This window comes from Cynocephalus volans, chromosome 2, assembly GCF_027409185.1.
Source record: "Cynocephalus volans isolate mCynVol1 chromosome 2, mCynVol1.pri, whole genome shotgun sequence".
NCBI classification, from domain to species: Eukaryota; Metazoa; Chordata; class Mammalia; order Dermoptera; family Cynocephalidae; genus Cynocephalus; species Cynocephalus volans.
In genome coordinates, this window is record NC_084461.1 from 46,204,495 (window position 1) to 46,220,316 (window position 15,822).

At 40.7% G+C, this 15,822-nt stretch overlaps 2 protein-coding genes across 2 annotated transcripts in view; one reads left to right on the forward strand and one right to left on the reverse strand.

Annotated features, from left to right (window-relative positions):
* Positions 1 to 697: 697 nt before the first annotated feature.
* On the forward strand, positions 698 to 7,297 carry GZMA (granzyme A). The gene is made up of 5 exons (XM_063088254.1): positions 698 to 767; positions 3,371 to 3,509; positions 4,968 to 5,109; positions 5,299 to 5,568; positions 7,136 to 7,297. The coding sequence occupies exons 1-5, from the start codon at positions 698 to 700 to the stop codon at positions 7,295 to 7,297; spliced, it is 783 nt and encodes a 260-aa protein (XP_062944324.1).
* Positions 7,298 to 8,794: 1,497 nt separating this feature from the next.
* Positions 8,795 to 15,822, reverse strand: part of CDC20B (cell division cycle 20B) — a 48,476-nt gene continuing 41,448 nt past the window's right edge. The window contains exons 10-12 of the mRNA XM_063087594.1: positions 13,269 to 13,394; positions 12,635 to 12,752; positions 8,795 to 8,934 (exon numbers count right to left, since the gene is read on the reverse strand). Coding sequence (XP_062943664.1) covers positions 8,795 to 8,934; positions 12,635 to 12,752; positions 13,269 to 13,394 — 384 coding nt within the window. The remainder of the gene's footprint in view (positions 8,935 to 12,634; positions 12,753 to 13,268; positions 13,395 to 15,822) is intronic.

Genomic DNA, 15,822 nt, shown 5'->3' on the forward strand with positions numbered 1-15,822 from the left:
AAGGAGGGAGGGAGGGAGGGAGGGAGGGGAAAATCAGAGATACTTTCAGTATCTAAAGTTGGAAAATTAAACAGTCAGAGGGCTGGAAAGGACCATCAGGCCCTACCCCCAGCAGCCCATGTCCCTACACCTGCTGCAGACTCCAGGCAGGGGCACATAAACCATTCTCCACAAAGTGGGGAAGGAAAATTGAGGCAGGAGCTTACATGTAAATAATCTGTGTCCTACCCTCCACTCGCACTTGGCCTATTCATGCTATATAACCCAAAGAAATAGCTAGAAATAAATTTGCTTGGTGACCAAGTTTTAGGACGTGTTTTTGAAGCTCTAACTTAAGTCGTAGAGGAGTTTCTTCCATTCATGGATATTGCTGATGATGACAGTCTTCGAAATCTTAGCTGAGACATTTACAACCAGTTACTGTGCACTATGATCTGATGGCAGCAAGGTCCCCTTGCCCCCTCCCACCCTGTAGAATGACTATGCTCCCCCTCAGCAGCCCTCACAGAGGAAAGCATTACCTTGGCAAAGAGCAAGTATTCACTGTTCTCACTTGCATTTAGTTTCCTAATGCTGAAGTCTGAAATTTGAAAGAAAGAAAGGAAACCACATCCTTTGTACTCTCAGTTTATAAATAGAGGCGATCAAGAACTGAAAACAGATTTTCATGTTGATTGATGTGGGGACACAAGCCACAATGAGGAACTCCTACAAATTTCTGGCATATTCTCTCTCAATTGTCATTTTTCTCCTGCTAATTCCTGAAGGTAAGTGATTCTTGTCATTTTCATAATAAGCATTAAGCAAAATGGAGCAAACTTTCAGTGAACCTTTGGTAATGTTATCTTACTAAACTAAGATTCCCCCCTACTCTTCATAGCTTAAAATGTTTAGCATTCTTTCTAGGATTCTAAATACATCTTTATTTTAGAGTGGAAAAAAAAAAATCTTTCTTTCTCTTTTGTAATTTCTTTATAAGAGATAACAGAACCACCAATGTTTATTGCTGCCAACTTGTAGCTTGAAAATTGCCAGAAAGGTTTATGTAAAAATGAACAAACAAACAAAACACTCTTGAGTTAAGGAAACAAACAGAACCTTTCAGGAAAGGCATAGTAGTGCCTTAGTCAGTTCAGCCTTTCTTGCAGCTGAAAATGCATAGATAGTTTTAAAGGCAAGACAAATCTAACCTGTACACCAAAAGTGAATCAGGAATTATTTGAATTTTTATAATTATTTCTCTCATCTAGAGTCTCCTTGGGAATACATTAGGACATTAGAAAAGTTCCCACATCTACTCTTTGGAAGTGCTATGGTATTTTTTATTAATCTACTTCTTTGGTGTACCGATGGTAACCAATATTCAGGCTTTGGTGTGAGTTCCAAAGCATGGGTTGAAATGCTGTAAAATTCATGGCATAATCACTGGAAGGGTAAGTGCTCCTGGGTAGCTCTAGATTTTCCTTGAAGAACCCACTAAGAAGTAAGAACTACTCTGGGCTGGGGTAAAATGGTCTGACAAACATAGAGCCAGCCATGGTTTTTCCCCAGGGCCCATAGGCTTTTGGAGGTAGGAGGAGTGGGCAGGGGCTGATGTAATAACATGTCTTGCCAGGAATTCCCAAAGAAGTTTTCAGGTTTATCTTACACCTAAAAATGAGAAGAAGAAATTTTAAAATAACAAGGTTGCAGGATATTTGAGCCAAAAGGGTGGGCATATTATAAACATGGCATATATGACTATATTCACGCATGTTAAATCCTCCATAACGGTGACAACAGGCAGATTAAAAAAAAAATCCAACCATATCTTTTCTTCAAAGGCAACAACAAAAGCAACTTGCTCTGCTCCACTTTGGTTCCTGTGTTCAGAGAGAGCAAGGCAGACCCAAAAAGTGAACAACACAGCAAAGCAAGGCTCACTGCTTGGGACGAGGGGTCTCCACCTCACACACATTAGGATAATCTGGAGGGCTCTTAAAAAATACTGATGTTGCAGCTTCAGCCTCAGAAGTTCTGACTTAATTTAACTCTAGGTGGGGACCAGGAATTTCTAGTTTTTAAAAGCGAGTGGTTGGTGGCAAGAGATGTGGACTTATTTCTGAGGCTGACATATTTGCTCACTAAACAAACACAGAACTCTGCAAAAAGGGATGTTTTATTGAATTTATCATTTCTGCAGTCTGGAAAGTCCCAAAATTCACCTTTGGAGTCTATCTATACTTGACTCGCTCTAGGAAAAATTGGGATGTGGGTGAAGTCCTCTTGGTTTTTATAAGTTCCTTACCTTTTATTTCCAGAGCCTAGAATTTTCCCTTCCCAACTCCTTTCTGGAAAGCACAGATCCCTTACCCACACCCTCAGCAGACCTTATGAAAGGCTTCTACATCTGTGAATTCGGCAATGAGTTAGTTTTAACTATGGAATAAAAGGCACTGTTCCCTATTTAAAAAAAAAAATGGGTCTCAGCCCACAGTCAGGAGAAATATTTTAGGAGAATCCAAGAACATCTGGTGTAGAAGGTGGAGAGCTGAGAGTACATCACAAAGACATAAGGTCCTCTCAACCAGCATGTATGGTTCCCTTGTGTTTAGGTCCCCTTGCTCCCTAACAATGGGTCTATACTCCTAGTCTATCACCAGGGAAATTTTACGAAGGCAGAACTCTCTACTTATAGAAAATTCCCTCCTTCCTTCCCCTCCGTCATTGGAAAAGGCCTTCGATCAAACCATGTGGTGTAGTCTGGAGACTGAAGGGAAGCTCTGGGTGCAATAAAAGTTATTGTCAACTTACAAGAATGGTGGAGGACAGTGAGGACAGAGTAGTTGAATAACCAAGAGTCTCACAATGATCTCATGGCCAGGGTCACAGCTAGAGGTGCTAATGTCAGTTTGCAACATGTGGTCTCGCTAGGGCTTGGAGTGGAAAGGGAAGTTGTCAGGCTTCTAAAGTCCTCTCTGCTTCCCCCCAAATTAACAGTCTGCCAGAATAGAGTGGGGGAACTCACGGTTGTCATGGCCACCAGCATCTCCTTCACCGACTGTTGCTGGTATAGACCAACACACAGCTCTCTATCCCTTACAATCGCTGAGGCTGGTGGTTTGTGACACATTTCCAGCCTAATGATCCCTGGAACAGCCAATGGCATGGCTCTGTGGGCAAAAGAGCAGGACCCTCTCTGAGTCCAACAGGAATGGGATTAACATTCAGATGTTTGAAGGTCTACATGGGATAAAAGTAGCAGGGCGAGAAATGCTCTCATCCACACTTCTTCTCCAAGCACGAAGAGCATCACTGGTCTTAGAACCATGGCTTTATATGGCGTTCTTTGGGGTGGCACCAATCTGATTTGCCTTTTTCTATTGAACAGATGTCTGTGTAAAAATTATCGGAGGAAATCAAGTAACTCCTCATTCAAGACCCTACATGGTCCTACTTAACGGAGAACACATCTGTGCTGGTGCTTTGATTGCAAAAGACTGGGTGCTGACTGCAGCTCACTGTGTCCTGTAAGTGCTTGGGTTTTAAAAAAATGTTTGTGGAGATATTCTACTTTGGGGAAAGACTAATAAAAAGAGTAAATTCCACTAATCCACAGTAGGCTCATGTGTATTTTCACATCACTTAAATCTTTGGAGACTTCCTTTAGCCCAAAAGGAAGTGAAGCCCAGACTTGCCAAAAAGAATCAGGCCAATGAGGAAGCAGCACCCACCGCTCTCCCTGCAGGTCTCCATACAATCACCAGGTATAGGTCTGCAAAGCTTTGCTTCTGGTCATGACAGCTTGACTGGATAGAATTAGCCACAGCCTGGAAGGGGAAAACTTCCAGTGCCTCCTCAGTGCCCAGGCACAACTGCCAGGTAGAAAAAGCTTGTTTCCAGTGCCTTCCTGTATCCCTAGTGAATTCTTCTCACATCTTCGGCTGTCTCTTAACTCCTATTGACCACTACCTTCAAACTTCTTCTTGGGTATGATCTTTTCTCCACTCCCTAAATCAAGCCTCTAAACCTGGGCTGTGCAATATGATAGCCACTAGCCACATGTGGCTATGTAAATTTAAGTTAATTAAAGTTAAATAAAATTCCAAATTTAGCTCCTTGTTTGCACTAGCCATACTTCAAGTCCTCAGTAGCCATGTGTGGCTAGTGTCTATCATACTGGACAGTGCAGATTTATAGAACATTTCATCAGCAAAGTATGCTCTACAGGAAAGCACTGTTCTAATGTCTTAAGTGAGACCAATCTCAGCCAGTGTAGTGGGAAAAAGGCAGTGTGAATATCGGGCTGGTATAGTTTATACTACTAGGTTATGGATGATGATAGCCTTAATCATCAATACATCAGAGAGTATATTGATTTTGTTAATCAAAATGAAACTTTAGCATGGAGTAAAAGAAGAAAAGACTCCTGGGCCCCTCCTTCAGACCACCATCCCCCCAACATACACACACTCAACACCATGCAAGTAGGGCCCTCCTCTGCTGGGCAATCTGTTTGGGAAAGTTTTCCCACTCAAGGTGACTTAGTTGTTCTCTTACAAAGATCCCTTCAATGCATTACCCTACAACTATCAGGTGCCTTTTGCTTCTGTCCCTGGACTACTGAGATCTTTGTTTTCTAGTATCTGCAACCTGATTCTCTGTCACAGCCAAGCTGGGGGTGGGAGGGTGGGGCTGGCAAGCCCAAGACTTGGCTTTGCTGCCATGGAATTCTCTTATTTGTTTTTCAATGAACCTGTTTAAGCATTTTATAAATAAGCTGGTGGTGGTGGTGATGATAATGATGATGGATTCATATACATCTTACTTTTTATTCTTTAAAGCACGTGTTTTCTTTCTGAGTCACAAAGAAATATCTCCACAACACGTGTATTTACACATGGGACAATGAAGCTGATCAATACATAATATGCTCAGCTCCTGATTAAAAGAATAAACCCAGTAAAGAGTGTTGTGTCTATTCTCAGGAACAAAAAGTCCAAAGTTGTTCTTGGGGCTCACTCAATAACCAAGAATGAGCCAGAAAAACAGATAATGTTCGTTAAGGAAGAGTTTCCATATCCGTGCTATGACGAGGACACACATGAGGGTGATCTTAAACTTCTGCGGGTACGTACCTTTGATTGTCTTAACAATCATAGAACCTCCTACAATCTGGCCACCTGCATGGAAACCTTTCCTCAGGGCCCCTATTGTTACAAATTCACATAAGGAGGTCCTTCAGGGTTGGGCTAGAATTTAACTAAAAATGTTAATACTTATCTCATTCTATTGATCCTTTTGCTTTTCTCCCAACAGCTGAACAAAAAAGCAATAATTAACAAAAACGTGACTATCCTTCATCTACCTAAAAAGGGGGAGGATGTGAAGCCAGGAACCAAGTGTCAAGTTGCAGGGTGGGGGAAGTTTCACAATAAGTCACCTCAGTCCGATACTCTGAGGGAAGTCAATGTCACCATCATAGACAGAAAAATCTGCAATGATCAAAAGCACTATAATTTTAATCCTGTGATTGGACTGAACATGATTTGTGCTGGAAGCCTCCAAGGTGGAAAAGACACCTGCAATGTAAGTAAAATAAGATTCCACATTTAAGCGGTTGGAATAAGTCATTCAGATAAAGAAAATAGAATGTCATGCTTTATTTTCTCATGGCATTGGCTTCTACAGGGTCCTAGTGCTTTCTGAAAGAAATTTGATGAAACCCCCATCAAATAAACTAATATGCTCAGCTGAAGTAAGTTGTTAAAAATAAGATCACTGCTAGTACATGGGTTGACCAACTATGTATTCTTGATTTTATATCATAAACCAGAAAAGCAATGTTTTTTCTCATTTTTCATATTAACATATATAGATCTAAACTTGAAGATATTCAACACTTAGGAGAATGGAAGTCAGGGTTCCTCAAGGGCCTTCAGTACCCTTTCCCCATCTCTGCAATCCCCCAAACATTCCTCTGCCATATACCTGGTCCTGTCTGAAATGCCTGTCATTCCCAAGCCTGGCTGAGGACCACAGGCTAGAACCCACAGCTTCCTAGATCTGAGCTCATTCCCCAGTAAACAATTTCCAAGCATGACCCACATCAAAGAATGTGTAAGCCTCCAGCCCAGAGTCCCCCTGAGAAGGGGCAGGACAGGGCTCTGCTTAAAGACAGAAGTAGAAAAAACACTTAGATTTTTAAGCTCTTGTCATTTCTCACCTTTCCCAAAGACCCTATAGAGTCTAACCCGAAGAGCAAGAGTGTGCAGTGTGCATGGTTTGAGAGTTATCAGGGAATGAGAGATCCAGTATCTGTCCTTCCTAGGAGCTATGTCTTGCTTTCAGGACCAAGGCTAACCAGAATCTGAGAAAAGATGGCATTTGTCTTTAGCACCCTTCCACTTCCTCTTCTTTGCCCTTCCTCACCATTCCCTCCCTTGTCCCCCACTCTGGGTACCCAGGAACCCAGAACTTTCATGCTTTCAGAACCCACATGCAACATCGTGAGGCCAAGATGCTAGTCCCCCTCCCATTAACCACCATCTACTATCAAAGTCTAGCAATCCTTTCTGTTCTCTCAATGCCCTGGCATTGATGGTTGATGAATTAAACCTAAAGGACTAATTCTGCACAGTCATGGGCAGGGGAAATATACCTGGCCAGGAAGAACCCTAGGTTCTCATATGGCTCCTTATTTCATATACTCATAAGGCCAACTTTTGCCTGAAAGGGGTTGCTTTGGTTTTGTTTCTTTGGGAAGACAATTATCTGCTAGAGGAACCAGAAAACATGGTTTTTATTCTTTGCCTCAATGTACCATCTGCACTTGACTGTTTTACGCTTGGAGTTATTAAGCATTTTGAGAAAATGACAAATAACCAGGAAGATTTGCTTTCTGAAAGCAGAGAACCGGTCTCAAAATTAGTGGATAACAAATGATACAAGTTTTGTTTCCATTTTCACTCGTTTATAAATAAGCCAAGTGAGCCAATTTAAAAATATTAAAATATTTCCAAACATTTTGGTTTTTAAGCACTAATTTTCAACTAAGTTGGTCTTAACTCCATATTAAATGCCGTAGAATGTCTTCCATTTCACTAGTGGCCGTGTTCGACACCGGCCCCACCCCACCCCTCTTGCCTTCCTGCAGGGAGACTCTGGAAGCCCACTGCTGTGTGAGGGAACCTTCCGAGGTATCACTGCCTTTGGTCTTCCCAAGAAATGCGGAGACCCTCGAGGGCCCGGTGTCTACACTCTTCTCTCAAAGAAACACCTCAACTGGATCATTGAGACTATGAAGAGGGCAGTTTAGAGAGCTGTATTTCATTTTACTTGCTGTCACTTCTTAATCTTATCATAAATAAAGTCAATCAGTATGACTATACCCATTTCTTTTCTATAAAGTTAGTGGATGGATCTGCACCGGCAGAGTGAACTAGAGTCACATGGCATGTGCATAACATTCTAAGTCGCACCAAAAAGGATAATGTATCCTCCCTCAACCCCTCAACTTAATTGTCCACAGCACAAATAAGCACATTAAAACTAAAATAACCAAAGATCCTCATAGTAGTAAAAGATTTTAAAAACAACTACAATAGTATGTTCATAACGAATAGGCGATTCAAACTAATGTCAAGAATTCAAACCCAATAACATCATTTCAAAACACTTCCTGGAGAGGTTAGGACCTGTGCCAGGGTGTAAAGAAAAGGGAGAGAGAAGCAGGAATTCCTGATTAGAAGAAAAGCTCCAACGAAGGTACCAAGGCAAGAAATTGAAAGACTTAGGTAGCAGATGAATGGGAATTAACATTAAAAACACAAAACTGTGGACTTATCAAGCTTGAAGGAAACTTAGCAGTGATCAAATCCAAATTCCTATTCTTGCAAACACTGCTACACACTGAGGTTACACACTGTGTTTATAGCAGAGCCACGGCAAGAATAGGTTCCCTAATTTCAGGTCCTGGGCTCAGGGCTAGAGAGGTTGAGACGCAGGGGGTTAGGTAACAGAGAGTCATGGAGAGTTTATGAGCAGGGGACAAACAGGATCAGCACAGTGCTTTCAGAAGTTTAACCCAGCAGTGGGGTGGAGACTCAAGAAGACTAAAAACAGGAGAACCAGTTAGAAGGCAATTACAATGGACTGGCCCATCAGGTATTCAGGACATTACTAGTGAAACAAAAGAGAAAAGAACAAAGGTTGAACCAAGGATGCACAGAGCACAATAATCCGTAGGCTCCCTAGTGACTTGGTGACTAGAATAAGGATGAGACCACTAGGAGGGAAAAGGGATTCCTACAGAAGAGCTAATTTTAAGAGGAATTAATATGCATGCTTAACATACTGCCTAGCATATAGTAGGATTTTAATAATGTTTTTCAAGTGAATGAGTTGTGTTTTCAATGTATTGAGATAGAGCTAAAGACAGGAAAGGATCTCAAAAAGGAAATACCCATAGGCCATCAGAAGTATGAGATTGGAGCTTGGGAGAAAAGTCAGGTGGGAAAGAAGTGTTTAGAAATCTTTGCTATGATATTATTCTGGCTAAAACAGTGAACATGAATCTCTGAAAAGGAAAAGAGAAGAAGAAAGAGGAGGTGGGAGGAAGGGGGAGGGCAAGAAAGCAGAGAGAAGACAAGAGGTCACAGACAGTCCCTGGGAAATGCAATGGGAGGAAGCAGAGCACGTAAAGCAACTGAGAAGGAAGGTCAGGAGGACAGGCACCGGCAGCAGGAAGAGCTCTTCATCTTGCTTGACACTCAACCACCCCATGGAGAAGACAAGGCAGTGTCATTGTCCTCACTTAGAAATGAGCATGCTGAGGCTTAGAGGGGCTGGGGGACTGGTAGCAATTCCATACAGAGGCTGTCCCATCAGCTGCAGCAGAAAACACCCGGGTCTGGTCTGGACTCAAAGCCAGGTGCAGCACTCTGCCTCTGTGGCCTGGGGAAAGGAGGAAAGACAGTTAATAGTTCAGGTGACAAGAACTAAGGACTGTAGGCAACCTAAGGAGGGTCTGCACACCCCATGCCAGGCTAAAGGGCTTCCCACACCCTCCAGGTTCGGAGCGGGCTTCCACTGAGCCAGGCTGGGAGAGCACCAGTAGGGGCTGACTCGGGCACCTCTCCAGTGACTGAGGTTTTGCTTCACTGTTTCCCCTTCTGTGCTCTTCCCCCGTGTTAGTGTCCTGTGCCTGCCATAACAAATTACCACAAACTGGGTGGCTTCAAACAACAGAAATTGATTCTCTCTGAGTTCTGGGGTGGGAAGTCTGAAATTGAGGGGTCAGCAAGACCACACTCACTTGGGAGGCCGTAGGGGACATTGTGCCTTGCCTCTTCTAGTTCCTGGCAGCTGGTGGCAACCCTTGCTTTGTGGCTGCATCACTCCAGCCTCTGCCTGTGTGCTCACATCACCTCCTCTTCTGTGTGTCTCTTCTTCTCTGAGTGCCTCTTATGAGGACACTTGTCAGTGGATTTAGGGCCCACCTGGATAAACCAGGATGATCTCATCTCAAGATTAACGTAATTACATCTACAAAGACCCTTTTTTCAAATAAGGTCACATTCATAGGTTCCAGGGATTTGGATGTGGATATTTTGGGGGAGACCATATTTTAGCCTACCATACCACTCATGCCCCATACTGTCATTAGTTCTATCTTCTCTAATCCACCAACACCCAGGAAATGCTATTGCTGCACTCCTGCCACCGAACCATCCTTCTCCCAAAAGTCATCCCCTTGGGACCCAGGCTTCAAGAAACTAATCAAATAAATTGATGCAGCATAATTTAAAAGGACCGAAAAAAGCTCTCCCACAAAGCATGTATGAGTCTCACTTATGGAATTCTGGAGACAATACCCCTCCTTCTGTTATCTAACTGATTATTCCTAAAGAACATTCTGTGGTACAATAGTTCTACACAAGGTTAATAAGTATTAAAAATGAAAAGAGTCTTTAACATTCACATTAATTTAGGAGCCCTGGATTAAGAAAATTAAACATGTTTCCCTAGGACTTCTTTACTTTAGGACTGCTATATACATTATAAATGTTTCAGAGATGAGGCTATGATAAGCAGCATTTCTCTAACTAATTTGACCACAGAGTCCTTTTAACTTGAGCATCTCAATGGAATACTGTTCCTTGAAAAATGCTTTGCAAAGCTTGGCCTAATCCAACTGTGACTCTAATGATCAGAACCGTAGGCCGAAATAGACAAAGCTGACTCCATGAAAGGAGGCTGCTGGGGGGATGGGGGAGGGGAGGAAGTCAGCTAAGTGTTTGAGTAGATAGGTATTTGGGGCACAATTAAAATCAAACTAGATGTGTGCTCACCTCTCAAAGGACAAGTACTGCTTAACAATTTAATTGAGAGCTGCAATTTTAGGAATAATCTCATACCCTGATACAAGGTTCTCAGCAGAAAAGCTTGTGATAACCCTATTCCAGGAGTGTGAAAACACTATTCTACCCCTGAAGGAGACGTATCTTAGGCACTTAGGTGCTTTTCCATCTACACACAACATTCCCAATGCTCTCCTTTGTGCCTATGTGTGTGCACGCGCACACACACACACACACACACGCCAGCAAGAGGAGATGCCAAGGGGACATGGGATTGGCCCTGGGTGTGTTGGTACATGAAGTTTAGATTCACGGATACAACGCAGCCCCCTTATTTTACAGGTAGAGAAAAAGATTTAGGGAATCAAATGTCTGGCCAAGGTCACAGAGCTAATTAATGGCAGAGCCAGAACTATGATTTAATTCAGTGCTCTAACCATTAGACCACACTTCAAACCCAGAGCAAAGATCTTTTTTTCTATTGAAGACCACTGTTCATTATTTAAAAAAAAAAAAAAATTAAAGCCATAAAAATGAAAAGCAACTTGAGTCAGTTGTTTTAAAAGGATAAATATATAATATTATTATACTAACACTTTTAAAATAAACCTAAGAAAGAAAAGTCAATAAATATAACAGAAAATTCAATAAATATAACAGGCAATAAATATGCCTTTTATTCCTTTGTGTTAAGATGAAGAAAAAGACAGAAAAGGAGTAGCACAGAAAAAGAAGATCCCAAAGCTTTTTCAAAGCTGGCTTTGAAAACTATCTTGATTTAAAAATTGAATAGCTACTTCTAGAACTTGTTGGGAAAATGAAATTTAGATTGGAAGCAAAGGCATTCTTGAAGTTCTTCTCTCACATCAGTGACAATCTTAATTTACTAGATACTTAGTAGGAAATGCCATCTTTATCTCAGAAAAAGGTCCTCTTTTAGAGTTTACATCCCCAAGTTCCGAGTATATTGTCACTGGAAGCAATGAAGGTTTGGTTTCTTAATGCAGCTATTGTCACAAATGAGGTCATATATTGACACATGTGCTAGGGACTGATGAAACCAAGTCAAAAGCCAGATCTCACCTAAAAGCTAGAAAGTTAGCTACTCCTTTTTCAATGCCTAGAAATTACAAGTCTTTGGTAGGTGGGAACGACTGTAAATTATCTTTCTTCTATAAGCAGGGTGGGTGGGGCCATTTTGACTGCAATTTTCCCCCCGAGAATTATGACCATAGCTAACAAGGTTAGGCTTCATAAGGGTGTGACCAGAATCTAGAATAGCTTTTCCCACACTTTTTGACCACAACCCACAGTCAAAACTACATTTTATGTAGAGACCGCCCAGGTAGGCACATATACTCATATAACCCTAACAAAAGTTTCACAAAATAATACCCACTTTTTCATTTTTCCATTCTATCTCATTTTTTATTGCTCATCTTGACTCATTACATTCAAAATCTAAGGTCACAACCACCAGTTTAGAAGACCTGATCCAGATCTCAATCACCAGGGTGTATATCAAGAGCACTGTCCTTGACCCACAACAGAAATTAAATACCTAAGCAGTCCAATGCCACATAGCTGTGCTACCTGAAGTGTGTTCACGAAACAAGTACCTCAAGATGCTCTCTACAAAACATTTCCCAGATGTGTTTGGGAAACACTGAATGCTATAACCTCCTCTTAGAATTTCACTATACACATAATGTATCCCAGCCTTTGAAAGGTCCTTCAAAAAGAAAAACTGTTCTTGTCTAACCCAGGTTTTCTAAAATTATCTGACCACGTCACATGTTTTTGTATAACAACCATCATGGTAAATGCTTTGGGGAAATATTGCATATGAAAGAATCCACTGCCTTGAAAGGGCAGATGCTCACAGAGGAAGCCTCATAATCATCAGTGGCCTCCCCACGTGTAACAATATCTCACCCTTTCAGGTTTCCTCTCTTCCACACATTTCAGCACTGCTGGTTTTTCTTCAAAATAAGATAAAATGACTTATGTTAACTCCAGAGTTCAAAAACAGTGCAAAAACTGCCCAAGATCACCACTGCAACATCTATACATATATGCAAGGAGAAGATTTGACAATTTTAAGTGATAAACAATCTTAGTCAAATCAGAAACACTCATCTTTTCACTCTCTGAGGTGGGGTGGTTGCAGGACTTTTTCCTCTGACAAGAGATATAGAAGAAGAAGGAAACAAGTCTTTCATTCAAAGTTTTTCCTGCCAACGGCAGCTCACTTTGCTGCAGGTGCATGACATGTTACTCACCCATTTACTTACCAAAAAACCCTCCTGACCTGGACAGAGTGGGACAGGTCCACACGATCACATCATTCTTAGGAGTACCTTGGCCAGTTGCAATCTCCTTTGTCTTAGGTAGCCAGATTAGGGAACAAATCTGTAATAATGACCCAAAAATACAGAATTGTGGCAATTTCTGATTCATTATGAATGTACTTAAACTGATTATAGGCGATATGCTCTGTCCACCACCCGTCACAGACACAACTAGGGTTAGGCTGTTATAGGAGTTCTATTAGTTCTAGAATGGTTTAACCTAAGACAACATGGAACCAACTATACAAATAGGCTTACATGTAATGAACCGATGAATTAAAGTGAAATATGATCACTGGCCAGGAATAGCCAGACTACTCTCAAGTTTCGTAGTCAACACAGCGACGAGAAAGAAGAGAAATGCAAACAAACAAACAAACAAAAAACCACAAATTAAATTAACTTTGGACTGACAGATGAAAAGTTTTCACACAAAAAAGAAACTCTTGAGAACTGAAATTCCTTATAGACTCAATAAGTAAGGAGAAGTGTGTCTGAGTTCTGTGCTCTATCATAAATTATTTTCAGAAGATTCTAGAAGATCAGAATGAAGATGAGTTCTGGAGGAGATGATTACCTGGGAGTTTGTGCTTGGGGTCTGGATGCTTTTCCCACTATTTATGTCAAAGATGTGTAAGCATCCATCCTTCATTCCTCCTCCAACAGCAAGGACCTCAGACTGCCAGGGACACCACTCCATGGCCTTTAAAGTTCCGAATAATAGCACAAGCAGGTCAGCCTTAGAGCAGATGAACTTGTGAATATGATGCACTCAGGTAAGCACAAGTCCCTGAGGTCTGCACCCGCCACAGCTCTCCCAGGCTTCTTATCCAAAGGCAGGGCCAACTGCACCCTCTTACTTCTCAGAGACTAGAAGTCACTTCCAAAGGAGAAGGCACCTAATAGGACTCTTCAAATTGTGATAACAGTTTTACAGATATTTTTAACATTGAAAGGTCACACAATGATATGGCTGAAAAACTACCTGCAACACATCCTATGGGGCAAAAATCTGCCGCTGGAATGGCTCACATGTGCCCCTAGAATCTGGTTCTGAAATGTAGCTTTTGTCTAGTTTGTATACCTGTGTCCTTAGGTTCCAGATAGCAGTCAGATAAAAGAAAAGAGAGCTATACACGATTGCTCACAATTCAAAAATCTCATGAATTTCAAATCCTAATACATTTCAGAAAAGAAAATTGCCTTTTATTTATTTATTTATTTATTCATAAGTTATTATGGTTTAACTCTGAAAAATAGGATTTGGTATCACACATTTATACTGATTATTGAAATGACTACTAACAATACTTTAAAAAACATGTTGACAAATATTTCAGTTATATTTATCTGTATATCCTCATCAATCATCCTGGTAACTACTCTCATTTTTGTATATTATCTTCTAAACATAAAAATATTTTTAAAAGGAACAAATATACTGTTCATACTATTTTATTTTTCTGTTGTTTTCTCCTATTATATAAACAGTTTTCCATGTTTCAACATACTTTTTACAATTATCATTTAACAATCTCATAATATTTCATCATGTTGTATGCTGATTAATTTTTGCTTTCCTAATGGAAAACTCAGGCTGGTTTTTAATTTTATTTTGGTTTGATTTGTGTTGGGTTGGTTTGATTTTTTCTTTTTTTTTTTTTTTGGAGAAGAATGGATTTTTTGTTTGTTTGTTTTTGTGTGTTTTATTTGTTGTTTACTGTCATAAAGAACACTGTAATGAATATACTCTACGTATCATTTGTTTTTGACAAATTTTTTTAGGTAAATGCCAAGGTTCAAAAGTGTTGACATAAAGTTTTCCAAACAGTTATAACTTTCTACAACAACATCAAATGAGTAGCATAGTTATTTTATTCTAGTTAAAGTTTACTTGGAGTTAATAATGTTATTTTATATCTAGTAAATTATAATACAGATGCTTCTCAAAGTTCAACAGGGCTACATCCTGATAAATTCATCATAAGCTGAAAATATCATAAGTCAAAAATGTGGGCTGGCCCCCTGGCTCACTCCGGTGAGTGCAGAGCTGATAGCGCCGAGGCCATGGGTTCGGATTCCTATATAGGGATGGCCAGTGCGCTCACTGGCTGAGTGTGGTGTAGGCAGCACCAAGCCAAGGGTTACAATCCCCTTACCAGTCAAAATAATAATAATAATCATAAGTCAAAAATGCATCTGATTGCATTTGATATCCTAATAAAAAACCCATTGTAAAGTCGAAAAATTGCCCACCTGCCATACACAGGGTCAGTAAAACACAATAAGCTCTATAAACTTACAACTGTAGGTTAATATTTAATTAAATTACCTATTTTATTGGGGGTTAAAAATGACTGTTATTTCTATGAAAACTAAGCTGAATATTTTGGAAGATATTCATAAAGGCTAGTCCCTGAAAAGAAAATGTTGTTGAATTTTAGATGTGGCTGAATTGACTATTAAAAACTAGGAAATTTTTATGGAAATTAGGACTATGCACTCCAATTCCTTCATAAATGACTTTAGATTCTTGCTGTACTTTGTAGCAGATTGTATTTTCCAAAGATAGCTGCAACATTATCCCCATCCAACACATCCTTCTAGAAACTTGCCAATGCCCTCCGTCAGTAGACGGAATCTAATTCCCCTCCCTTCGAATCCAGGAGGACTTATGACTAGCTTACAACCAATAGAATGCAGTGAAAGTGACAGTGTGACTTCTGAAATTAGGTTATAAAAGGTTATGCCACTTTCGCCTTGCCCTCTGAAGCACCGGACCTATTGCTCTGAGGTACAAAGTCTGACTGTCTTAAGGCAACTATGCTGTGAGCCAGTCCAGACTAGCCCAAATGGCATGGAAAAGCCCTGAAATTACATGAGGAGGGAAGCATGCCTGTCCAGCCAACAGCTTGTCCAGCCCCTGCACTTTTAGCTACATCGCTGTCTGACTGCAACCTCATGACAGACCCTGAACCAGAACTGCTCAGACAGGCCTTCCCAAAGTCCTGACCCAGGGAAACCATAAAAGACAATAAAATGATTATTGTTTCAAACCACTACATTTTTGAAATATTTATTACACAGCAATAGATAACCAGAACAGATACCATAAATAGAACCCTTGAACA

What these genes read in the sequence shown, in the direction of transcription:
- GZMA (XM_063088254.1), top strand. Translation starts at nt 698, where the DNA reads ATGAGGAACTCCTACAAATTTCTGGCATATTCTCTCTCAATTGTCATT. An exon ending in TCTCCTGCTAATTCCTGAAG is followed by an intron (nt 768 to 3,370) that starts GTAAGTGATTCT and finishes TCTATTGAACAG; the next exon opens with ATGTCTGTGTAAAAATTATC. An exon ending in ACTGCAGCTCACTGTGTCCT is followed by an intron (nt 3,510 to 4,967) that starts GTAAGTGCTTGG and finishes GTCTATTCTCAG; the next exon opens with GAACAAAAAGTCCAAAGTTG.